The following is a 22,547-nucleotide window of genomic DNA, read 5'->3' as shown; positions in this document are numbered from 1 at the left end:
TCCACACAAGGTCTCGCTTCACGAACTGATCAACTGAAGTATATGTTGATGAACAGTCCGCAAACGCATGCACGTCGCCTTGTCCACCAGCTCTCAAGATGCCTCCCGATGCAAGATACTTAAGCCGGCCACAAGGTGACTCTTGTCGTTTCCTCAACCCGCAAGCTCACTCCCAGATACTTAAGGACCTATCCAACCAACTCTCAAGCAGAAGTCCCACCCTCAACCTCAGGTAGCCGGTATGGCGCCGGTCAAGTCTCACCGTTCGCCTCCCCGACGCGAAGCCCGCACTGGGCTTCGCCGGAGCCTTCTGCGCCCGCCTGCCACACCGCCGGTGTGCCCGTTCGGTACTCCTCCTCCCGACACGCGGGACCCGATCTATACACCGACCTACTCGCCGCCAGACTCGCCGACGCCGAACCGCACTGCTGAGCCGCTGCTCACGGAGAGCGTCTGGCAGCGTGTGGCGACCGTTTTCCGCGGACCTCAGCCTGCTCCGACCCCTCCCTCTCGATCGCCCTCACCGCCTCCTGAGCTTCAGTCTGAGCCTGAGCAACGGGTGCAGAACGATAGTCTCCCCGTCGGCGACCCTGGTCAGCCTTCGGCCCTCTATATCCCGCCGCCTGATGCATGGGCTGAGCTCCGCGCTCGGCTCACCGGCTTGCCTGAGGAGGAGGACTCCGAGATGAGCTCCGACGTCACCTCCTCCTCTTCCGATTCTGGCAATGACGTTGACTCCACCCCTGATTCGGCTTCTGTCTCCGGCACCAGCTCTTCTCTTGTCCCGGCCTCCATCTCAGAGGGGTCTGAGGACGAGGTTGAGCACGAGCTCTCTCCTGTCCGCTATGATACGGGCCCTCCGCCGGCTTACGTGGACGACGCCGCGGACACTTTCCTCTTCATGGGACGAGCCCAGCCGTTCGACCTCTCGACGTCGGATGACGACTTGATGCGGGATGGCCCGCTGGTGAGAGGGGACCCGAGGCGTAGGCTTAAATTCATGACCCGGGACGGGGCGGACGGCGAGATTCGCAAAACCCTCGTTGCCGCCTACTTCCCACCGTTGGCGGCCAAGCGGCCAAACTGCAACGGCTCCTACCTGATCCCGGGAGCTGAGTCGGCAGTGGTGTACATTGCTTTCGGTATCGTCCTCAAGCCCGGCATCCTGCACGAGCTTGTTAGGGATAAGGATGCGGAGGGTCCGGTCTCGGATGAGGAGAGGGTCCGGATCGCGCAGCGCTGGACCAAGACCCTCCAGTTCTTCACCCAGTGGGCCTCCGAGCGCGGAGTTAAGCGTCTCCGCACCGCTCTGCATATCATGGTGCACCATGTCCCCGACAGCATCGACGCAGAGACGGCCTTTGTCCTCGCGTGTCAGGCCAACTGCGTCGCCGCCGCCTACGACCTCCTCGTCGAGTACCGCCGGGTGTCCTTTGTGCACTCCGGAACCCGCAACTCGCTGTTCGCCAGGGCCCTTCGCGCCATGCCTGAGGACTGCGCTGAGCGCACCTTGCCGGAGAGCTGGAACAAGCTCTTGCCCAAGCCCTACCGCTTGGCGGTTCAGCTGGCCGGCGAGCGCTGGAACCCCATCACGCACGGCAAGAAGTTTGCGAGGGCCCTCATCACCCTGAGCCTTCAGCTCGTCTATGCTACAGGACGTAAGTGGACTATAGAGGATCAACAAGAGGCGGAGGAGTAAGCTGACCCTCCAGAGAAGGGCGAGATTCACTTCCCGCGCGCTTTCGCAGTGCCCGACTCTGAGGCTTATGGCGACGTGCGAACCGTTCACGACGCCCGCCTCTTGAGGCGCGTCTTCCAGGTTGTCGGCTTGAGGGTGTCGAAGCGACCGAACCAGTCGGGCACGTATCTCGCTCCCGGACACCCGCGCTTCTACCAAAACAATGCCGCGAGGAAGTAGCTCGATGACTCCCAACGCAAGCGAGCTCGCGACGCACTTCAGAAGGACCGGCATGAAGCACCGATACCCGTGGCTCGGGGGCTGGTCCCTCGACATCACACACTCATTACGAAGAATGATGACAGGACCGAAACGATAAGCAACGGAAAAGCCAAAAAAAAAACAGCAGTAGAGCAAATGGGACCCCTCATATTGTGTATGAACAAAATAACAAGAACTCCGAGCTATGGTCGATATCCTCTCGGCACACGAGCAGGCTCCGGCTGTCTGAGTTCGCACTCCAACCTCGACCACTCATCGTGCAATGCTCGTCTGTTCCGAACAAAGAACCGCCCAGTCCGCAAGGGTTTCTCGGTATATCTCTGCTCGTGCCGGGGCATGAATCGGGCGACACACGAAACGGTCCCGATCACGAGCGCGATGCCAGCCACTGGTCGTCAGCACATTATGCTTTCTGTTCAGCTCACCTCCACAGACGATGATCAGCCCGCACAAGGCACCCGTGTCCATCATGTTGGGCTGTTGGCATACTTGAGGTGAAGGAGGGTGGTTTTATATGTGTCCTCTTGGCCGAGCAACGATCGCCGGGTGAGATGGCGCTAAGGCGAAGAGTACGCGCCAAGTGGGTCAAGCACGCGCCAACATCTGCCGACCATGTGTTCTGCAGGTGCTCAATGGCTCTCTTCCACATTCAAAGAGTACAGCTCTAGACGCTAATGCTACTCCGCAGCCCTTTCGGCCTCCGCGTCGCCGACTGCCATCCATCCGTCGCGTGGTCGTGCAAGCTATGGGTCATGGCTGTCATCATAGTCTACACACTAGCTGGGCTACAAGGTTTTCCCGCTCTGGCTCGATTACTTCCTCTGTATCTGTTCTACGTCTCTCCTTTCAGACTCAGCATCGACATACAGGGAGGGCGCACTCTCCAAGCTATCAACCGTATCCCTGCTTCCTCCGCTTCCCGAGGTCGCCACACTCTTCCCACTCGCGACGCTCAAGGGCCGACTACCGGGCCAATAAGTAGGTGCGGGGGGCATGACGCCGTCGCCGTACTCGAGCGTCGTGTCGTTCCAGCTGTTGCCATATGTCGGGGGTGCGTCCGAGCTGCGGCTCTCGACTCGCGCGACCCCGCCTACGCCATATTGCGCGCGCACCATGCGGCGGATCTCGAGACGGCGCTGGTTGATCTTGATTTCAGTCGTGGGGGCGCCCGAAGAGGAGAGACGGCGGGCGGCGTCGCGCGCTTCTCGGCGTGCGGAGTGGACTGAGATTGCGATGCAGAAGAGGACGGAAAGAATCACGGGGCCGACTGTGGTTAGCACCGGGTAGAGCGAGTGAGAAGCATAGGTGTAAAGCTGATGGTGATCCGGTGGTGTGAGGCCAGGGTGACTCACCGATACCGCCAATGATGGCCCAGAGTGTTCCGTTGCTGACGGGCGCCATCTTCATGCTATGCTATGTGTCTTTGACCAAGAAAGGACGTGCTGGGAAGAGACCTCCCCAGACATCGCGTTATGTATCTTTCTCAGACCGGTGCCGGGAGGTCTACGAGTTCTGCGAGTTTAACAGCAGGCCAACGGACCCAACAGACCCAACGTGACTCCGCGCAGCAACCATGATCCTTCACATGCTATCTATGCAATCGGTCGGTTTTGCTCTTGGTGCGACGCTGGCACAGAACGCAACGCGTGATGAGTGGAGAGATGAAAGCAAGCTTCGGGTAGTTTACCAGTTCTGCCCCTGAGTCGAGAAAACCGACCGAGCATACCCCGACTCAGAGTGGCTCCGCATCGGCCGCATCCGCATATCTGCCCGATTGCATCACTCTTCCGAACTACCGCTCCGCGTGTCGGAGATCGGAGAGGTTTCCGAGCCCAATATCGTGTTCTGCGGTCGGTGGCCTGGCCAGGCTGTCAGAAACAGAGCACGCCAGTGCGCGTGGCACATGGTGTTCGGATAAACTCGCGATGATACTGATGATTTCTGCCGCTGAGCCCCTTCTGCCGGCGCTCGGCTTCCCGCTTTCTTAGAGTTCAACTAAACTATAGAGCTGCGACAGCGCTGCGGCGGAGGCGAGACCGAGTCGGGACGCCTGCTGTGCATTCACGTGGGCTTCCACCGATCACGGGGTCGTGACTCGGTCGGTTTATGCCTCTGTTGCTGACGTGAGGCATTCCCGATGGTGACACACCTTCCACTTTCCGAAATTGCGATTCATCTAACGCTCTAACATTACACTCTATAGACCGACGGTTGCGGTATCACACTACGCCCTAATCATGCGCTTGCGTGTGGTCGTGCGGGGCAGTACCCTCATGCCAAGCATGGCTGTCCGAGCTCGGTGCTTGATGTTTCCAAGCACGCGAGTGTGGTGAGGGGGTTCAACGACGTTGCGGTCAATGCGAGTTGGGCGGTGAGGTTTCTCGAGGCTGCGTTCATCGAAGTGCACCATGGCTCGCTTGGCCATCGCAGGAGCTGGCGCATCAAGAACAACCGCAGTCACCTCCACCTCCACCTCGTCCTTCTTCAGGATGGACTCAAGGGACGAGATGGAGGAGCCCCGAGATGCAGGCATGGGCCGGGGCTGTGAAGGGACCGGCGGCACAGTGATCGCCGTCTCATCCACCTCGAAGACGGTCAAAGGAGTCGACATGGAAGAGCGCTTCGACCTGGTCTTCTCCGACTTCTTTGACTTCGTGAACTTCTTCGAGCGGGAACGGCGAGAGCGGAAGAGCCAGGCGAAGCAAGCGCCCGCACCGAACCAGCGCCGCCGGGGTGGCGTCGGCGTCGGCAACTGCTTCTCCTCCACTTCCGGCTCATCGCACATTTGCGCAGCCCTCTCCTGCTCTCGGAGCCCTTCGTACGTCCAGTTCTGGCGGTAGTAGTCGAGCCCGGCTGAGGCGACGACTGCGAAGACTACCATCAGGAAGTAGCAGCCTGTCGAGAGTGTTAGCTGTGTCACACGATCCGGAGATGTGGCATGGGCGGTTGAGACGAGGGTGGAAGTAAGACTTACCATGGAACACTTCGTCGAGAAACGAGCGTTCAGGGTTCGAGCTCTCCTCTTGTCGTTTTGGCGAGTAGTCGCAGCGGGGAGCGTTCTCTTGGGATGACACTGCTCGTCAGTCCTGGACAAACGGGGAGACTCACTAGTGAACGTAGAAGTTAGCGAGCGTTTGAGACAAGACGATGGTGGAAGAACATCCCCACATCCCCAGCGCGTTTATATGCATGCGATTGGGCATCCCTCGCAACGAGATCAACAACTCTCGCGAGCGATTAGGGCAGCACTCACGCGACTGCCATCGATCAGATCCGTGCTAGTGACATCCCCAACCCCGGTATAGCCGTTAGCGCCATGCTCGCCGCCGCCATTGAATCAATCTTCCAAGCCACTCCGTGAGCTATATCCTCAGAACAAAAGAACGCATGCATGCTCCACATCTTAGTGGGATCCTTGATCCGAAGCTACTTTAGTTGTGGTAGGAATCGACCGTGGCGTGGGTGCTCTCGTCCTTAGCCTCCTTCGTTTCCTGCTCGGACTGAATGTTCTTCTCGTTGTAGTCGCTTGCATGGTGGTCTTGGGCGACAGTGGGGTGCGTCGCAACATGGGCCGACGTCTGCGCGTCTGCCACTGCAGTCGCGTCCGAGTCATGCGAGGGCGCGATGGACGCACGACTGGGATGATCAAGGGCAAGCTCGTTCTGGCCACAGGCACGCGCCACGAAGTGGGGTGCAGTTCCCTCCTTATCGATTGCCGGGGTGGCGTCGGGCCCCTGTTCGCAATCGGTCCGCGCCCGCCGACGCCTGCAGCCGCATGCGAGCCCCGCGAAGAATCGCTGAATGTGGCCCCACCAGTTTGACCAGTTTAGGCACACGCAGAGAAGACAAATGGCGGTGAATGCCACTCCACAAAGAGTGCCGACTAGGAATGGGTTAGCCAAAGAGCCTGCCCGAGATCGTGATTCGCGGCCCAGTACTTACTAACGATGGTGGCTATCTTTTCATCGTGCTCAGTCTCGGCTTTTTCTTCGGCCTTCTTCCGTGCCTTCTCGGCTGCAGCCTCCTGCATCAGACGCAAGATCTCTTCCGCGGCCGAGTTGGAGTTCACTAGTCGTCAGCACTGCGTGCGCATGATCTGCTCACTGGTGAGTCTTTCTGGAGTGGAATGGCGAATGTTGAGATCCGTACACTCGACCGATTCTCGGACTTTTATACGACGCACGCTGTTTCCTGCCATCTCCGACTCGCTACTGTGCACTGCGAAGATGACCAGCCATACTGCGCCGCTTTGAGTTGCGCCGCTTTGAGTTGTGTCGCTGTCACGGCTGCTTCGCAGGAGTGGCGGCCGATACGGCCGAACACCATCGGCGCACACTAGTGAGTCATTGGCGTGAGATCTGGGCTGAGCAGTGAAGCCATCATTACCATGTCAATCGATACAAGATACATCCGGAGCTAGGGGCTAATCGAAGGTCTACTCATCCGTGCGTTCCTTGTTCTCGACCTTGCCGGCCTTTGCATGCGTAGCACGGTCCCTGGGACGGTCCCAACAGTTGTGAATGATCACCGTCGACTGCGAAGAGCGCTGCGATGCCGTCTCCGCCCCCGCCACCAACGTTGACTCACTAGGCGCAAAGATGTTGGAGGAGAAGGGCGTCACTCGGTTGGATCGGGACACCGCCACCTCGAGGCATCGGGGGTATGCGGCTGGCGATGGCAGGTCACCCATCTCATGCGTCTTCCCACCCGATGTGCTGGTCGCCTGTGCCTCGCAGTCGCTCTGAGCATTGCGCTTGCGCGTCCCACAGCACCGAGTGAAGCACAGCTTGATCTCGAGGCACAGGTCTGGCCCCCACTCTCGCAGGTGGACGGCGAGCAACAGAAGGACGATGACGAGGCAGCAGCCACCCACGACGCCCATGACTGCGAACTGTCAGCTTGTGTTCGCGGGGATCGGAAGCGAACGGTTACTCACAGATGAGAAAGAGGATCTGCGACTCATGCTGGCGCTGCGCTTCTTCTGCAGCCGCCTTTTGAGCCTGCTCGGCTGTCTCGCGTGCAGTGTCTCGCACGAAGTGCACGACGTTGTGGAGGAAGGGGTCGCTCACTGTTTGTCAGCCCGCCGCGCATAAGGAGCTGCTCACTGGCTGAACAGAGCGTGTCTGGATGAGTCAAGGAAAGAGAGGCGGAATGGGTTGAGGTGCTAGTCAGCGGCGACTGATTTGTTTAATGAGGAGAGGATGTCGCCGCTCGCCTTCCCCAACGCAGCAACGCAGCTCATGATCGCACTACGGAAATTCCCAGCCTTTCTGCGCAGCATTGAATTTTGTCGTCGCCACCGCGACTTAGTCGCCGAATGAAGCCGATAAGCCTGCGTCCGTCGCCACGGCTAGCGCGGGCTAGCAGGCGACTCGGATCTCCACATGACTCGTTACTTGGTGCTCAAGTGACACTTCGATCACAGTGCGGCGCCACTCTGCGGATCGCGTTACGAGTGCTTGAGGCCCCGCAAAGATATCGCGGAAAGTGGAGGTGGAGGTGGTCCACCCCTCGATCTTTCATGTGCAGATCAGGAGTGAATGTCGACATGCTGTTCGGATTGTTGATTGCCTGGTTTTGCTCGTACAAGGACGATGAAGAGGCATAAGAATGGAGCATCGGGGCGATGGTCGCTCTCATGAGACATCCATTCATGGCGTACGATCTACTGCGCGCTAGTCACCGCCTCCACCTCCACCGCTATCCCCACCGCCGGCACCATCATGACCCCCATCGTGCCCCGCATGGTATCCAGGGCCGGCATCGCAGCCACTGTGGTGCTGCCCATGATGGCTGCCGCTCTGGCCTTGAGACTGAGATCCGGGGACTTCGGCCCAGTACGCCCCCGAACGCATCCTCCTAGCCCTAGCTCGCGCAGCAGCCTGCGCTCTAACCTGCGTACGTCGTCCTTCGAGATCCTTGGGCGCGTGTTTGCATCCGAGAACGCAGCGCCAAGTAATGAGTAGGATGAGCAGACCCGCTGGATGTCAGCGAAAGAAAATTTGATGGGACGCACCGACGCCGATGCACACGCCGAGGACGATCTTCTCCTTCTGGCTGAGACCCATGCGTACGAGATGAGATGGAGAACGGAAGAATGAAGCGCTGCGCTGAAAGTCATGCACGTTCGTTGTTCCTGAGGACAGCTAGCCAAGTTGGCGGCGATGCCGCCGTCGCCTCCCATTGCCGCGGGTGATTGCGAGCGGTGCCGAAGAGCCGCCTCCGCTGCTCGGAACATGCCATTTCACCTACACAGGCTGGCCACTACGGAATGTACGCAGGCTTCGCTGTGCACGACTCCGCCTCCCTATCGCATCGGTCTTGCGTCCGTTGAACCCGAGATATCGACCATGACTGACGCCCGACGGCTCGCCCGTGATCTCCGAGACGTCCGAGCGCTACTCCGCCGCCGTCCCCCCGCTCGCAGCGACTTCTTCAGCACCTACGGGCCGTAGTTTGCGTAGGCGGCCAGCCTCACGCGACCATAGCAGCAAGTGCCGCCCCGGTCTCGAGGCTGAGCTCCGTGAGTCTCGCAGTGGGACTGGAACCAAACAAAGAAGGAATGGAAGGGCTCTTATCAGTTTATCTCCGACATTTCGGAGTGAGCATGCCAATCAGAAGAGCAGCACCGCTGTCGTTCGGACTGTGGACGGGTTGAGGGTCCAGAACCTCAAGGTTCATGGGGCTGCTTTGCCACTGCGTCATGCGTCGAGCTGCAATGCTGAGTCGGTGCTGAGTCCAGTGCTGCGATATGACGGTCTCTGAACCGCTGGCGACTGATAAGCAGGAGCGGACGACTGGTGGCAAACCGGGGCTCGAGAGATATATACCGCCGTTCAGAGAGTGGCCTCTCACTCTCACATGGGCAGCAACGCAACGCACTGTACGTGGGTGGCAAAGGACTAACGGTGGCAAACCTCGCTGGGTGGCAAATCCTACCAGTTGGTGAGTGCTTGGATGGTTCCGTCGCTCTCGATTTCTGACCATGGGCTGCGCATTTGCCACCGAGAGTTTGCCACTCGTAAACAAACAGCGACCATACCCTGTCCCCACCGTTCAGCGCTGATGTTCAGTCAAGCTTCGCAACTCTTCTGCAACAAGTATAGTACGAGAAGAACAAGAAGTAATACATTAAAAGATTGAAGTACAAAATAGAAGAGATTGTCCTTGGTAGAAGCCGAGATATTGTCCGTAGAGTCCGTAGCTCCGTAGAGATGAGAGAGGATGTGCGATTATGCGACGGTCCAGACCAGCTGGGTACCGTTTTTGTTCTTGTCCGAGATCAGGCGCTGAGCGCTCCAGATCTGGGTTTCCGCGTCGACGTCTCCGCCCTTGACCTCGTCATGCTTGATCGACTGGAGGAAGGGGTGCTGGGCGACGTGCTTGGGCACGGTTTTGGCGGGGAGAGCGAGCGCGGGCGCCAGAGGCGACTTGGAAAGGAGAGTCGGGGTCGAGGCTCCGGAGAGCGAGACGGGAGAGTAGACCAGGGTGGTCGAGGAAGAGTAGGCCGTAGGAGGAGGCGAGGGGAGCGAGACGAACGCCGTGTTCTGCGACTCGAGAGTCGAGGAGAGCGACGGGGTAGACATGTTCGACTCGATGTCGTTGCGAACAGAACGGGGCTTGCGCACGCCGATCTGGAACGCGAGAAGGACAAGAGCGAGGACGGCAAGGCCGATGAAGACTGCCTGTTAGCTGCGAACTAGATGTGAGGACTCACAGGTAGGAGCCGAGATGGCAAGAGCAAGGATGTACTGCTGCATCTTGAATATTTGGGTGTTTTGAGTTGGAAAAAAGATGTAGATGATCGAGATGGAGCGTTGGGAGTCAAAGAACGTCGAGAAAGAGTGTGTTTGAGTAGTAGAACAGAGAACTGGTGGTGGTACAGGTGAGTTGTTCGATGAGACGTTGTTGTGGTCAGTAACCTCCAAACGGGGGTCGTTATATCTCTCTCAACGGCCAGGAGCGCTGCGCCGGCACCAAAGTCTGGCCAGTCTGACCAAGTCTGCCTCCGCGACGAGGTGCTGCGAGCACGCTGTTGACCCCGTTGCACAGTCAGCCTTAGGTGGCGACGGCGGGGGCAGAGCTCGTCGCTCGAGGCTCGACGGAAGCTATCGGTGGCCAGGCCGATCTGGGCCGTCGCCACCCACTCTAGCGGAAGCAACGAGCGAGCAGGCGTGTTGGGACACGAGCACAACAGCTCCTCACTCCTTACGATCACTTCAACGTGAGTACTGCACCGCTGAGATATGGGGTAGACGGGTTAGTCACCTCGGCAGGACGCGGAGCACGCGCATATGGGGTTAACGTGAGTCTCCGCTGGATGGTTGAGGGCCGCTGGTTCCTCCACCATGGAAGGCGCAGCTTTGGAGCTTCGAACCTGTTTCCTCCATGTTGCCACCGGTATTCGGGCGACTGACGTATACTCCCTCAAAGATCGTCCTCTGCAGCCCTGTTCCAGGAGTCAAATCGCCACTGCCACTGCGTAGAAGAATCGAATCCGCGCGGTGTCACTCGACTTTATTAGGGACAACACCCGCAGGTGAAGCGGTGAGCACCAACGCACAGCGTCGAGGCCGGGTTTTTCTCCGGACATCATCCGATTCTCAAAGACACGAATCTGCGTTACTACCGTAGGGGTCACTGAGTGGGAAGCGCTTCAACTGAAGCGGCTGGCGTTTGACACTGCTGTAAGCAAAGTCGAGATTGGTGCGTTTGCACAAGCTCCTCTGACATCAGTAGCCCTGCGGGACGCCCCGAAATACCGTACATGCAAGTTATACCACAGAGCTACACATTATCGTCGTCTATCGCTGCCGTCTCGCACGCCGTAACTCGCTCGGTCTGCTGTTGAGTGTGTCCCGCGACCACGAGCGGAATCTAAAGAGCGTTAAGGTCTCCACAAGAAAGTCCCAAGTCGTGACTATGCACGCATAAAAGAGTGGAATGAGTGGACGAGTGTTACGCGGCCAAGATTTCCGGCTCGGGCTCGTGCTCGGCGCTGTGGCCCGAGTCGCTGTGTCCTGACCGCTCGAGTGCACGCTCAACACGCTTCACGGCCTTTTCGGCGCGCGCAACCGCCTTCTCGGCGGTAGCGAGGGAAGGTCGGGAGGCTTTGCGGTTTAAGGACTTGCTAGCTGAGGACGGAGAGGTGACAAGGTTATCGCGTGACGTGCGTGCCTTCACACGGGTCGGCGTGGCCATCGCCTCGGCACGGGTGGCCGCTGCACGCGCGCGGCTCGCGGCAGTGCCCTGCATCAGCCGTGACGTGCTGCTGGTGCTGCGAGGCGTCGAGTCGTTCGAGATTGTCGAGGCTGTTGATGTACGCGGGCGACGCGGCGCCGTTGTTGTCACAGGAGGGCTGCGGGAGCTGCCGACACTGCTGCGTGGGCGGGGGTGCGGTGTGTGGTGGTCGTTCGGGGATTGGGGGCGGCTCTTGCTCTTCGCCAAGCTACTAGCTGTGTGCTTCTGAGGAGACGCCGAGGTACGAGGTTCACGTTCGCGCAGTCGCTCCGAGGTCGAGCTGTGCGTGCCTCCAGTCGAGGAGGGTTTGAGTTTGGGAGTCGACTTGGTCGAGCGAGGCGACGTGGTAGCGTCAGGGCGTAAGTTTGCTTTGGATCGCGAATGCGACAGCGGCTTGGTCGTCGTCGACGGTGATAAGGGGCTTTTGTGGCTTGCATGCGGAGACTTCGGTGCGGTGCGGCGGCGGGGGTGATCGTCGTGCGACTGATTCACAGAAGCATTCTCCTTGTCTTTGTCATCCTTCCCTCCCTGCTTCTGGTCGACCACTTGTCCGATGGACGGAGGGGGAGAGGGAGCCTGAGCGGGATCTGACTCCTGTGTTGAGACGTCGGGGGCATGCGCGGACGCAGCTGCATCAACTTCGGGGTCGGTGGGAGAGGGGGAAGCGGAGGAGATGCTGGGGATGGAGGGAATGCTGGAGGCGTCAACGACGGCCGGGGTCGAGATCGAGGTAGGAAGGCTGGTAGTCGAGTTTGAGTCCGGGCCCGAGTCAAAGCTTGAGCTCAAGCCCAGAACAGAGTTGCCGTCGAGGAAGGTGCCGGGCTTGACAGGGGCCGAGACGACACGGCGAGCCTCGCGCGCTGCTAAACGGGCATCTCTGTCAGCCGCGATCTGGAAGCGGTTGACGAGGGCTGCGACCTGTTGCTTGTCAGTAAGATGTGGTCGAGCGAAGGGGACGCACGTTTCCTTGCGATCTGTCGATCGGGAGCGGCCTGCCTGTCAGCGGATTTCGACGAGGAAGGAAGGTGACCCACATTTGGAGCGTTTGCCGGTGGTCAGGACCGTAGTAGTATTATAAGTGTAGAGAGAGATGGGAAGAAAGAGCGGGGTGTGGGTCGGGTGCAGGAGAGAGTGACAGAGAAATTAAGAGTGGTGATCGAAAGGCAAGGTCACTGGAGGGATTGAGATGAGTGATAGCGTGTTGAGCAGGTGGTTCTTGGTGAGAGTGACAGTAACGGGAGTGCTCGAGCTGGCTAGCTGGCACACACTGCACCGACGCCTTGTACCACCGTAGCGCGCGCTGTCCCACAGGATCCCAGGGCGTTGGACGCGTCCTGGCTCAACCGCTCCTGAGCCCACCGCCAGAGACGCCTAAGGCTGCCCTCCACCTCCACCGCGTCCACTGCCCCTGTACGCGCCCTTGATCCGGATCCCATTACGGCACTCTACCCGTTCTCCGGCACATGCTCCCCACACACGTCAACACTGCATCGCACTGCATCACTCCGCCATCCACCATCATCGCCGCCGCCCATGCCAGTTGCAACTTTTGTTCCGCGATGTCTCTCGGAATCCGGATCGCGCGGCTATGATCCAGTCCTCGACAATTCACCCGGAGCGCGCAAGAGACAATGAATCAGCCGCCATGAATTCATCCAGACGAACAAAAGGGAGAGGACGCCGCGTTGAACCCTAAACTTCCCCTGCGTTCTTTGGCGTCTCGTCGCCGAATCGCCTCTTTCAGCGCCCGAAACCCGACATCCAAGGGGCTGCACGAAGGGAGACACCTTCTTGCGATAACGATTAACACGCGACGCATCTGCTGCCCCGACCGCGCCGAGTGCCGACAGCGGCGGACCTCGTACCGCCATGCTTCTCGCCGCTCATGTCGGGACGATTGGACGAATCACACTCCGGTTCCAGCTCCCCTCGCCGCAATCTTAATCTTCCCCGCTCAATAGAGGCACGTGCCCGCGGACCCGAGAAGCTCTCTCTACACCAGTGCTCGGCGTACACAGCTTGCTCAGAGTGCAGGAGAGGGGCAGGGGAGCGGGCGTGCGGTTGAACAGGTTGGTCTTCCCTCCCTTCCAAACCAGTCTTCCTTGCGCAGATCGACCAATCGCGGCTCCCTTACTTGGTACTCCAATACGCCATACGCCAACCTCCGTTGCGATGCCCTGCTGTATCCGGTCCAACATAGCGCACCTCGCCCTGGTCGCGATCTCCTGCAGCGATCGGCGCCTGGTCAGATCCGGAAGGACCCACTACTCGAGCGTCCCAACCCAGGCTTCTGGTCACGCGGATGGCGCACATCGTCGATGACATCGAGCAACTCGTCAGTCTGTTGCCACCCGCGAGGAAGGTCTACAGTATCATTTCCAGACAGTCATCAGCCTTCCCTCTTCTGCATCACGCAACTCGATACATCACTCAACTTGTTCATCATGACAGATGCCATCGATGTCACGGAGTCCAACACTCCCGGCATCACCGCGTCGAATCCGCACAACGCAGTGCCGAGCGACACGTCCCCAACAGCCCGCATCAAGTCTCGCTAGAATCGAGTCAAAGGGCAGTTCTCCTTCAAACGACCACCGCCCCAGGGCACGACTCTGTCTGAGGAACCGTCTTCCGACCCACCGACGACTACACAATTGCCTCCTTCTGACGCAGTCGGAAACCATTCGAATCCTTCCAGTGGTAACGTTGAAGGGCAGAACTGTCCCTGCTTGGGCGCGACCGACTTCACTCTCATATCAAGTGACGGGTACCAGTTCAAGATCGACTCGAGGTCCCTTTTGCAGGCAAGGTTCGGAAAAGTTGTTGTTTAGCTGACCAAGCAGCGACGTCCTGCGCGACGCTCCCTGCGGCGGACCGCGGGAGATCCACTTCACAGACGACAAGATCGAGGCAAGAGCGATCGTTGAGCTCTTCGTCCGCCTCGCTGTCCGGCAACCGCCAACATTCGCCCTTACCGCAGCTGCCGGCGGATGGTGGCCCGAGAAGGTCGACGGCTCCATTCTGCACGGCCTCGACGGACTCATGCCCTTCTTCGCCTTCCTCTGGAAGTGGGACTGCGGGCCGATCCTGACAATGCTGGCGACAGAATTAGAGGCGCTGATGAAGAGCGCTGTCGTTAGCCCCCGCGATGTGTTCTGCTTCGGAGCCGTTCTCGACGACCCGTACCTGTGCACTACCAGTCTCACGTTCGGCCAGATCACCAACATGTGGCCACCGTTCGATATCAGCTGCATCCCGCCCAATGTCTGGAGGCTGGCGCGGCCGGAATACTTGTATGCCCTGTGTCAGACCCGCCTCCCCATGCGTCGGATGCTGCATGACGATACCTTTCGTCGCTTCCTAGCGGAGGCGAAAGCGATGGCGTGACTGCCTTTCCCCTCACCGAATGCATCACATTAAGTTTCCAGTGCTGGCTACACTGAGTGCTGTGCCTCGTTCCACAAAAGCTAGCGCAACCCGACCCGAACACAGGTACGCCCTGTACCATGTCTCCTCCATCCTGCGCGACAGGTGCAAGCTCATGGAGCTGAGGTCGACATTCGAGCAACATATCAGGAAAGGGGAGGGAGGGTAGCACTGTAATATTGTCCAGATTCACGCTGATCTAACAAGCCAGGCTGAACCGGAAGGATATTCGACCACCGTGAGTGTGTCTGAGCCCACTGCATTCCCTACCTTTCCTTGCCTGATGACGCAGGGAGGGTAATGGGCCGAAGTTACGCAGTGAAGCTTGAGGCTCTAGGGTTTGGATATGTCACAACCACCGCTTTGTGCACTGACCTTCGCCAATGTCCATCTGTGCGTCACGGATTAGGACAGTGCGCCTTTCTACCCCAATCAAACGGCAGCTTCTTGTGTTGGTTTGATGCCATCTATTCCCCCCCTGCCTGTAGCCGTATATAAACCGCTCACAAAGAGGCGTGAGCTTCGTTCACAGGTCGTCAGCATCGGTCCCTCGGGCGGATCGGAGCTCTACTACGATATCATAGCATCTCACCGTACCTGCGACAGCCATGGAGGGCGTCCTATATACGGATTCGGGGCGAAAAATCAAGGATCACCCGGTCTGGAATGAGGGTGATTTCAGTATTGTCTCAAGCGACGCCTGGCGGTTCACAGTCGATTCATCTGAACTCGAATGTGCTAGGTGAGCTGCAATCATAACCCATGCCAGGCGATCAAGCTAACCTCAGTGCCACCCTTACCTTTAGTGGTGCTTATGGCCATGAGACCATGCTCCCGGACGACAAGATCGAGACCAAAGTCGTCCTCGAGCACTTCCTCCGGCTGGTTGAGAATTCTACTCTTGACCCCGGCAAGCTCTCCAGTGACGGGAGGGTCAGCGACGCCGTCCTGAATCAGTTCATGGATCTCCTCAGCTTCCTGCGCAAGTGGTGTAAGGAGTACATGGTCCAGCTATTCTGTTACTGCATAACCCAACTTCTCTGCCAGGGCGCGCTCAGTGGCAGAGTCGCATTCATCTTTGGAGTGATCGCGGATAGCACGGAACTATGCGCGACAGCTTTGTCGATCGACTTCCAACCGCCAATGCTGTGCCGTCTTCCCGTCGAAGTTTGGGGGGTGAAGAATACTGCCCACCTCATGGTGCTGAGCGCGCTCGAACGTGAAGTGGGCCAAACCGGCAGACAGGATTCTCGTTTTAAGGCTGGTGTGAGGTATAAACAGCTCTACGAGGAGTCACGGCAGCGGGCCGATAGGTGAGAGTGACCAGCTGCACGCGCTGACAAACAGAGCGGAGTTTTTCCCTTGCTAAGCTATGCATGCGTGCCCACAGGACAAAGCGCTCACTACCTATTCCCGCTGCCGCGCTCGCACCCCCGCCGCCGTCGCCGAGGCTGCGCCCTCGGCGTTCATTCCCATCGGCCGCTTAGCTCAGCTGGTTAGAGCATCGTACTAATAAGCAGATTTGCTAATTAGCCCATGCGGAGGTCGGCAGTTCGATCCTGTCAGTGGTCAGTTTTTTGCATCCCTGTGCATCTCTGAGGATGTCCAGAAGAGTCAGGAGAAGGCAAGACAAGAATTCAGAAAGGGGAAGCGTTGAGAGTAGATTGATATGATGGTAGAGTGTGTTATGGGTGGAAGTGCCACAACCTCCACTTTTCGCCACCCGCACTCACGCGGGTCTCCGTACACACCGTCCTTCGAGGACATGCATCTGTACCGAGCGAAGTTGATACAGGGACAGGTGATCATTGCAATGTACAGAATTGCATCAGTGGTGGTCTATATTGCGAGAGAGCATGAGAGCAGGGAGGTGATGTCGCGCCTGGCGACAAGGGAGGACGAGAGCGGGGGCGCAGACGTGCAACTAACGGATCGCCGCTGTCCAGTCAACCAGGCATCTCACACATATACGCATCACTCACTACATCAAACATTCTAGATTCACATTATTCACCATTCTGTCCTCTTTCCTCTCCAACACTCATCGTCTTCATCTCAACATTCATATCCGATTGCGCTCTGAGCGCCTCGCTGTCGGCCCGTCCTTTCATCGATCGATGCCCGATTAGTGACCTTCCTCGATGTCTGGCGACAACGCGGTGAACCTTCCTTTGGAGGAGAATGCGGCTTGGACGCGAGGTGAATTGAAGCTTGTCACACTTATCGCATCCGACTTCGTCCGCTTTCATGTCTCCGCTCATGTCCTAGGTTGGGCGAGGTGAGCTCTGAGTCTTTCGTTGCTGATCCTAGTCCCGTGTTCGCCGACATGCTCACCCTTCCCCAACGGCCTGGGTCCACCGCCCCCACGGTTCAGCACACAGACCAAACGTATGAGAGCGCTGCCGTGATTCGCATCTTTCTCAACCTTATCACATGTCAGACGGAACAACTACCGTTCACTTCACCCTACACGGAGTGGCAGGCGGACTTGGAGAGCCTGTTGTACTTCCTGGACAAGTATGATTCGCAACCTGCACTCAAACAGCTGCGTCTGTACGGTGCCGAGATGGCGCTTCATCGATCGCTGGAAGACGATAGCGCATTCATCTTTGGAGTGACGACCAACGACTTGGCGCTGTGCATCGACGTCATTACCAACTTGCCGACCTGGGAAAAAAGTGACTACGCCAAGTATCCCGCTGAGCTTCGAGGCGTGAACGGCAAGAGCCTTATGGACTTGACTTGTGCGCCTTTCTCCTTCGCAGCTTCAATTCCCTTCCCGTACTCCTGGGCTCTGGATCGCGCCTGTAGAAAGACCAACCCCTTGAAGCATCCGTACACTTTCAGCCGAGAGTTTCATCATCGGGTCGTCGCCGCCTTCCAGGGCATTGAGAAATGTGAGCGGAGGGTGGACTGGGCGAATGCTAACCGCAGTTGGCCGTGGCGCACACGGTATTCACAAGCCCTGGCCGGCGATCGTTCAGACTCCTAACCTTCCCAAGGAGCTCTGGGATAGCGATATCGAGAGTGAAGGCGAGAGCGACGGTTAAGGATCGAGAAGCGCATGACTCGGAAGCCGCCGCATGCAGTCCATCTCCGGACCCGGCTGTTCACTACTCAATGTCTCTGTGCTGACCGTGATACTGCACTGGTTAGGACGCTCATCGCGATATCGACGGCCGACGATGGTTCGGATGCCGCAAATTACCGGCACAGGGCGTGCCTAGGTCGCGACGTCATACAGCGCGCCAGACCCTAAGTCCATCATCCTCACAGTCAGTCTCGAGCTGGCGGACGATGGATCTCTCGCATCCGATATACGTTCTGTGCTCTCCATCAGCTCCACGGCATTTTGAGAGCGATACTGATCCGGAACCGCTCACGAGAAGTTGTTCGAGTCGGGAAACCAGGGGATCAAGGTCAAGATGCTGACTGAGGGCAGAGATCCGTCTCCCGAAGTTGAAGATCTATCCCAGTGCTGATCAATAGTGCAGACATGTGCGTGGAGCTCCCCATGACGTGACCACTAGCAAAGGAGCCGGGCTGAGGAATATTGCTCGTCTGACAATCGCTGGTGCCGGTTGTGAGCTGTGGGGAGTGGGCAAACACAACATGACCGACCGAGCGCCATCGCTTGGCGCTGCCGGGGACAGATCTAGCTCATGGCGGATGCGGGGTAGTATCGGTCAGTCGGGCGCCTTTGCGCTGAGACAATGTTGTTCCCTTGGGGGGCTCCAAACGTGCACTCATCTTAGACCGCGTCTGCTCTCGTGATTATGCTTACGGAGAAGACCGAACTGGTCGGCGGGTAGATTTCGTTCAGGAGCCGGACCCACAGCGGAATTTCGAGCGTGTGATGTCCTTAGTGGGCTTAGTTCGCTGTCATAGCTGCTGTCGACGTCCGAGGGCTGTCGGTATATACCCCGTAGCGTCTACCAAGCAGCCTAGCGACGAGCGATGTGCGGAGAGTGATGCAGAGGATGCGGGGATGCAGGGGACAGAGCGTGAGCTAGAGCGCTAGGCTGGCGGGGATGCAAGCCGACAATCGAAACCAGGCGGCGAGGGCCGGCCGAAGCCAGGCCCGATGCCACGCGACGCACCGGCAACGTCCCTTGCCGGCTGCCTGCCCTTGGCCGAACCAAGACACCGCACATCCGCCATATAAGCCTCGACGCATCTCCACCTCGTCCATCCCCCCATCAGGCATACCCATAGCCCCGTCACCATGACCGCCCCTCTCCAGACTGCCATCACCGAGCTCTTCGGCATCCAGCACCCCGTCATTCTCGCGTGAGTACGCCGAAACAGGTGGATGGTCCCTCCACTCGGCCCAAGCCGCCCACCCTGTTCCTGGGATGCCCGACTAACAATACAGTGGAATGAACGTCGCTGCTGGCCCCGGCCTCGCTGCCGCCGTTTCCAACGCCGGTGGTCTCGGTGTCATCGGCGGTATCGGTGAGTTTAGAATAGGTACTCTGTTTTGGAAACTGACAAACAGGTTACACCCCCAAGGTCCTCCGCCAGGTCATCGGCGAGCTCAAGGCCGGTCTCAAGGACCCCAAGCTCCGTGAGTTTCAGCGATCTGCGCTAAGGATGCCCACTGACAGCTCAGCTTTCGGTGTCGACCTTCTTCTCCCCCAGGTCGGTGGCTCCGCCCGTAAGACCAACTACGACTACACCAAGGGCCAGCTTGACGAGCTCATCTCCGTTATCATCGAGGAGGGTGCCAAGCTCTTCGTCTGCGCCGTCGGTGTCCCTCCCAAGCACGTCGTCGACCGCCTCCACAAGCACAACATCCTTGTCATGAACATGGTCGGTGCCCCCAAGCACGTCGAGAAGGCTCTTGAGCGCGGTGTCGACATCATCTGCGCCCAGGGTGGTGAGGGTGGTGGCCACACCGGCTCGACCCCCTCTTCCATCCTTTGGGAGGAGTGCGTCGACCGCGTCAAGGGCAAGACCTCGCCTCTGACCGGCAAGCCCATCTACGTCGTTGCTGCCGGTGGTATTGCCGACGGCCGTGGCCTCGCCGCTGCTCTCATGTACGGCGCTCAGGCCGTCTGGGTCGGCACTCGTTTCGTCGCCTCGGTTGAGGCTGGTGCCCCCAAGTACCACAAGGACCTCGTTGTCTCCGCCGACTTCGGTGACACCGCCACCTCGCTCATTTACACCGGCCGTCCCCTCCGTGTCCGCCGTACCGACTACGTCAAGTCCTGGGAGACCCCCGACCAGGTCAAGAAGATCCAGGAGCTCACCTCGCAGGGCAAGCTTCCCTTCGAGCTCGCTCTCGCCGAGAACCCTAAGCTCTCCATTCCCGGCCGCCCCTGGTAAGTCACGTGTTCCGAATTTCACCCCACCTCCACAACTGCGCCCCCGCGTGCCTGACGCCACCTCCACCTCCACCTCCACCGGCCATGTCCACGACAACACCTCAACAAATCCTCACGACATCTTCACTCATCTTCTAACTCTCTTCCCATCCTTCAACGACGTGCTATGCTTACGTAATCACAGGTTAATGGGAGACGTGAGTGCAAGGATCAAGAGCGTGCTTTCCGCCAAGGAGATCATTGACGAGCTCGTCAACGGCGCGAAGGAGGCTCTCGAGAACGGCAACAAGTTCATCCGCAACAACGCCAAGCTCTAAGTTGCTGTGCGCAAAATGACCGGCCTAGATTGTTGTAGTGAAGCAGTTTAAGTGTGAGCAGTTCTTGAGATGCGACGTAAGAAGCTCAATGAGAGCCGCTGCATAGACTGTGCATGTTCTGACGACGTTTTCTGACGTACAACACATCGTTCATCTACAGGCGACATTGTCACTTGACTACAGACAACCCTACGACTTGATCCCCAGCTCCTTCTTGACGATCAATTTCTTCTTCTCCTTCTTACAGACACAAGGCGAAAGGGGGAAGGGTGCTTTGCCCATCTCACACGACTCAGCGAAGTACCTCAAGCCATCAGCGCCCAGCTCGACGAGCGCACGCCAGGTCCTAGCGTCACAAAGCTCGTCGCAGCGGATCCGCTCCTTGTCCGCCTTAATCGTAGCCAAAGCGAAGAGATACTCTGGCTTGATGTGAGGCCAGAACTCGATGGGAATGTGCGAGACCTCGAGCGGTTCGTGTCTGTGGGCGACGGCTTGTTGGCAAAGGCGCACGTCCTCGGCAAGTGCACCGATGACGAAGGCTTGACTGTCTCTGATCTCGGCCCCGGCATGAGCTTCGGCAGTACGTTGGCAGATGACAGCGAGGAAGCGGGAGCAGTCCCAGCGGCGCAGAAACTTGACCACGGCGGGGACGACCTGTTTGTTGTCATCAAAAACGTCGCCTTCGGGGCCGATCTCGCCGTTGCTGACGAGACTGGCGAAGTAGCGGAGCACCTCCCCTGATTCAAAGGCGGGGTCTGTGAACTGGATCGTGTTGGGTGACGTCCAGTTGGCTTCGTCCGCGCTGGGATCGAAGAGAAGGCTCATGTCAGTGGAATTGCAACTCCACTAGACTCACCTAGCAGCGTAGAGTTGCGTACGATTCACCATGATACGGGCGCCGCCAACCGCGGGGATCAACGTGACGTCGCGACTGATGGGGACTGAAGCTGAGTCTTGTTTGAGCTTGGACATGGTGACGGTGGGTGAGTGTGCAGAGGGTAAGTGGCAAACGAGCTGGGCATTGCCAGGCATCCGCAAGACGGAGGCATCCTTGTCCTCAGCTCAAAACGTGTCCCACATCTCCTCTCAATCACACTGAGGCCTCAAATAAGACAACCAGTGTCGTGCATACCCAAAACCAGGAAGGAGAATACACACGAAAACACGGAAACCTCACAGCTACGGGAACGACGCCCTCTTCGTGTTCCGACCCATGACGACTCTCTGAAACTCAGCACAATCGAGTTCCTCCGCCTCCTCGCTGGACAGAAACACCGGCTCCCCCGTCAACCTATCCAGTGCCGGATCAGGACGACCAAAGAACGCCGTCGCGCAGGAGAGCAGCTTCTTGAAATCCGTCTCAAGGTGCTCCCCTCTCCTGGCGGGATCCTCGAGATCGTCGTCGCGCATCGCCCGCCCAAGCGCAAAGATGTACTCGGGCGGAATGGCGCGCCAGTGCTCCAGCTTGAGATCCTCGACGCGCAGGGGCCCAAGTTTCTCCTTTGCCATGCCGTAGGAGGATGCGTGCGAGCTGGCAGAGAGCGATTGCGGCGAGGCCAGGTTTGAGCGCGAGCCGAAGAAACTCCAGCTGGAGCGGTGCGAGTGGACCGACGTGCGCGGGGGCGGTGACGGGGCAGGATACAGCGCCGTATTTCCCAGACGCATTGCGTTGACGCAGAGCAGAACATTGTCCGCTGCCGCACCGAGTGTGAAGGCATCGGCGCGGCTTATATCCTGGTTCACGAGCGCTTGCGTGAAGAGCAGGCAGAGGTGGGCCAGGGTCTGCTCGCACCCCCATTTGCGCAGGAAGCGGACGAGCGCGATGTACGTCCCGATGTCGATGTAGGTTGCTGCTGCGTGCGAGGGGTGCCGGAAGTGGCCGCGCCGCCCGCCGATGGTGACGTGAACGAGGAGCTGGAGCCAGCGTGCGATGACGGCCTTGCCCTCCCCCGGCTCGGTGAAGCGGACCTTCTGCCGGGGGCCGTAGGAGAGTGCGTCGCGGAGCACGGAGCTGGAGTCAGTCAGCGGCCATATTGAACAAAGCTCCACAGGCGAGCAAGCGGTTTGCAAGTAAGATGAGTGCGTGAGGAGATGACTCACCTGGACGACATGACATACGCCGACAACACCTTGAAGCGCCACCCGTCGGCCGAGATCAGAGTAAAGTCGCCCTCACGCCAGTCGGGGTGGTCGCGGACTGTCGCGCGGTACTTGGGCATGCTGCTGATGCAGGGTTATGTAGAGTTCAGGCGTCTTTGTGAGTAGGATGAGTTGGGA

General features: G+C 58.7%; 10 protein-coding genes and 1 non-coding gene across 11 annotated transcripts; 5 read left to right on the top strand and 6 right to left on the bottom strand.

Moving 5' to 3' along the window:
- Positions 1 to 241: 241 nt before the first annotated feature.
- A1Q1_04627 (uncharacterized protein) lies at positions 242 to 1,918 on the top strand (the record flags this gene model as incomplete). The annotated part of the gene is made up of 2 exons (XM_014328059.1): positions 242 to 1,658; positions 1,713 to 1,918. The coding sequence occupies 2 exons, from the start codon at positions 242 to 244 to the stop codon at positions 1,916 to 1,918; spliced, it is 1,623 nt and encodes a 540-aa protein (XP_014183534.1).
- Positions 1,919 to 4,184: 2,266 nt separating this feature from the next.
- On the bottom strand, positions 4,185 to 4,841 carry A1Q1_04626 (uncharacterized protein; the record flags this gene model as incomplete). The annotated part of the gene is made up of 1 exon (XM_014328058.1): positions 4,185 to 4,841. One exon carries the CDS (start codon positions 4,839 to 4,841, stop codon positions 4,185 to 4,187), a length of 657 nt encoding a protein of 218 aa, XP_014183533.1.
- A 550-nt stretch (positions 4,842 to 5,391) lies between these two features.
- Positions 5,392 to 7,051, bottom strand: A1Q1_04625 (uncharacterized protein; the record flags this gene model as incomplete). The annotated part of the gene is made up of 5 exons (XM_014328057.1): positions 5,392 to 5,843; positions 5,903 to 6,028; positions 6,548 to 6,844; positions 6,897 to 6,968; positions 7,030 to 7,051. 5 exons carry the CDS (start codon positions 7,049 to 7,051, stop codon positions 5,392 to 5,394), a joined length of 969 nt encoding a protein of 322 aa, XP_014183532.1.
- Positions 7,052 to 9,192: 2,141 nt separating this feature from the next.
- A1Q1_04624 (uncharacterized protein) lies at positions 9,193 to 9,546 on the bottom strand (the record flags this gene model as incomplete). Its single annotated transcript, XM_014328056.1, has 1 exon — positions 9,193 to 9,546. One exon carries the CDS (start codon positions 9,544 to 9,546, stop codon positions 9,193 to 9,195), a length of 354 nt encoding a protein of 117 aa, XP_014183531.1.
- A 1,372-nt stretch (positions 9,547 to 10,918) lies between these two features.
- A1Q1_04623 (uncharacterized protein) lies at positions 10,919 to 12,236 on the bottom strand (the record flags this gene model as incomplete). Its single annotated transcript, XM_014328055.1, has 2 exons — positions 10,919 to 12,118; positions 12,162 to 12,236. The coding sequence occupies 2 exons, from the start codon at positions 12,234 to 12,236 to the stop codon at positions 10,919 to 10,921; spliced, it is 1,275 nt and encodes a 424-aa protein (XP_014183530.1).
- A 2,998-nt stretch (positions 12,237 to 15,234) lies between these two features.
- On the top strand, positions 15,235 to 15,943 carry A1Q1_04622 (uncharacterized protein; the record flags this gene model as incomplete). The annotated part of the gene is made up of 2 exons (XM_014328054.1): positions 15,235 to 15,368; positions 15,415 to 15,943. 2 exons carry the CDS (start codon positions 15,235 to 15,237, stop codon positions 15,941 to 15,943), a joined length of 663 nt encoding a protein of 220 aa, XP_014183529.1.
- A 160-nt stretch (positions 15,944 to 16,103) lies between these two features.
- On the top strand, positions 16,104 to 16,198 carry A1Q1_t073. Its single transcript has one exon. It is a non-coding gene; the product is annotated as a tRNA-Ile (tRNA).
- A 754-nt stretch (positions 16,199 to 16,952) lies between these two features.
- On the top strand, positions 16,953 to 17,676 carry A1Q1_04621 (uncharacterized protein; the record flags this gene model as incomplete). The annotated part of the gene is made up of 2 exons (XM_014328053.1): positions 16,953 to 17,523; positions 17,561 to 17,676. 2 exons carry the CDS (start codon positions 16,953 to 16,955, stop codon positions 17,674 to 17,676), a joined length of 687 nt encoding a protein of 228 aa, XP_014183528.1.
- Positions 17,677 to 18,851: 1,175 nt separating this feature from the next.
- A1Q1_04620 (uncharacterized protein) lies at positions 18,852 to 20,270 on the top strand (the record flags this gene model as incomplete). The annotated part of the gene is made up of 5 exons (XM_014328052.1): positions 18,852 to 18,916; positions 19,002 to 19,081; positions 19,125 to 19,193; positions 19,239 to 19,950; positions 20,138 to 20,270. 5 exons carry the CDS (start codon positions 18,852 to 18,854, stop codon positions 20,268 to 20,270), a joined length of 1,059 nt encoding a protein of 352 aa, XP_014183527.1.
- A 189-nt stretch (positions 20,271 to 20,459) lies between these two features.
- A1Q1_04619 (uncharacterized protein) lies at positions 20,460 to 21,242 on the bottom strand (the record flags this gene model as incomplete). The annotated part of the gene is made up of 2 exons (XM_014328051.1): positions 20,460 to 21,072; positions 21,127 to 21,242. 2 exons carry the CDS (start codon positions 21,240 to 21,242, stop codon positions 20,460 to 20,462), a joined length of 729 nt encoding a protein of 242 aa, XP_014183526.1.
- Positions 21,243 to 21,449: 207 nt separating this feature from the next.
- A1Q1_04618 (uncharacterized protein) lies at positions 21,450 to 22,489 on the bottom strand (the record flags this gene model as incomplete). The annotated part of the gene is made up of 2 exons (XM_014328050.1): positions 21,450 to 22,281; positions 22,371 to 22,489. The coding sequence occupies 2 exons, from the start codon at positions 22,487 to 22,489 to the stop codon at positions 21,450 to 21,452; spliced, it is 951 nt and encodes a 316-aa protein (XP_014183525.1).
- Positions 22,490 to 22,547: the final 58 nt, after the last annotated feature.

The sequence above is a fragment of the Trichosporon asahii genome, assembly GCF_000293215.1.
Source record: "Trichosporon asahii var. asahii CBS 2479 unplaced genomic scaffold scaffold00005, whole genome shotgun sequence".
Taxonomy (NCBI): domain Eukaryota; kingdom Fungi; phylum Basidiomycota; class Tremellomycetes; order Trichosporonales; family Trichosporonaceae; genus Trichosporon; species Trichosporon asahii.
The sequence above is the reverse complement of the archived record's forward strand: the minus strand, read 5'-3'. Positions and strand labels throughout refer to the sequence as shown.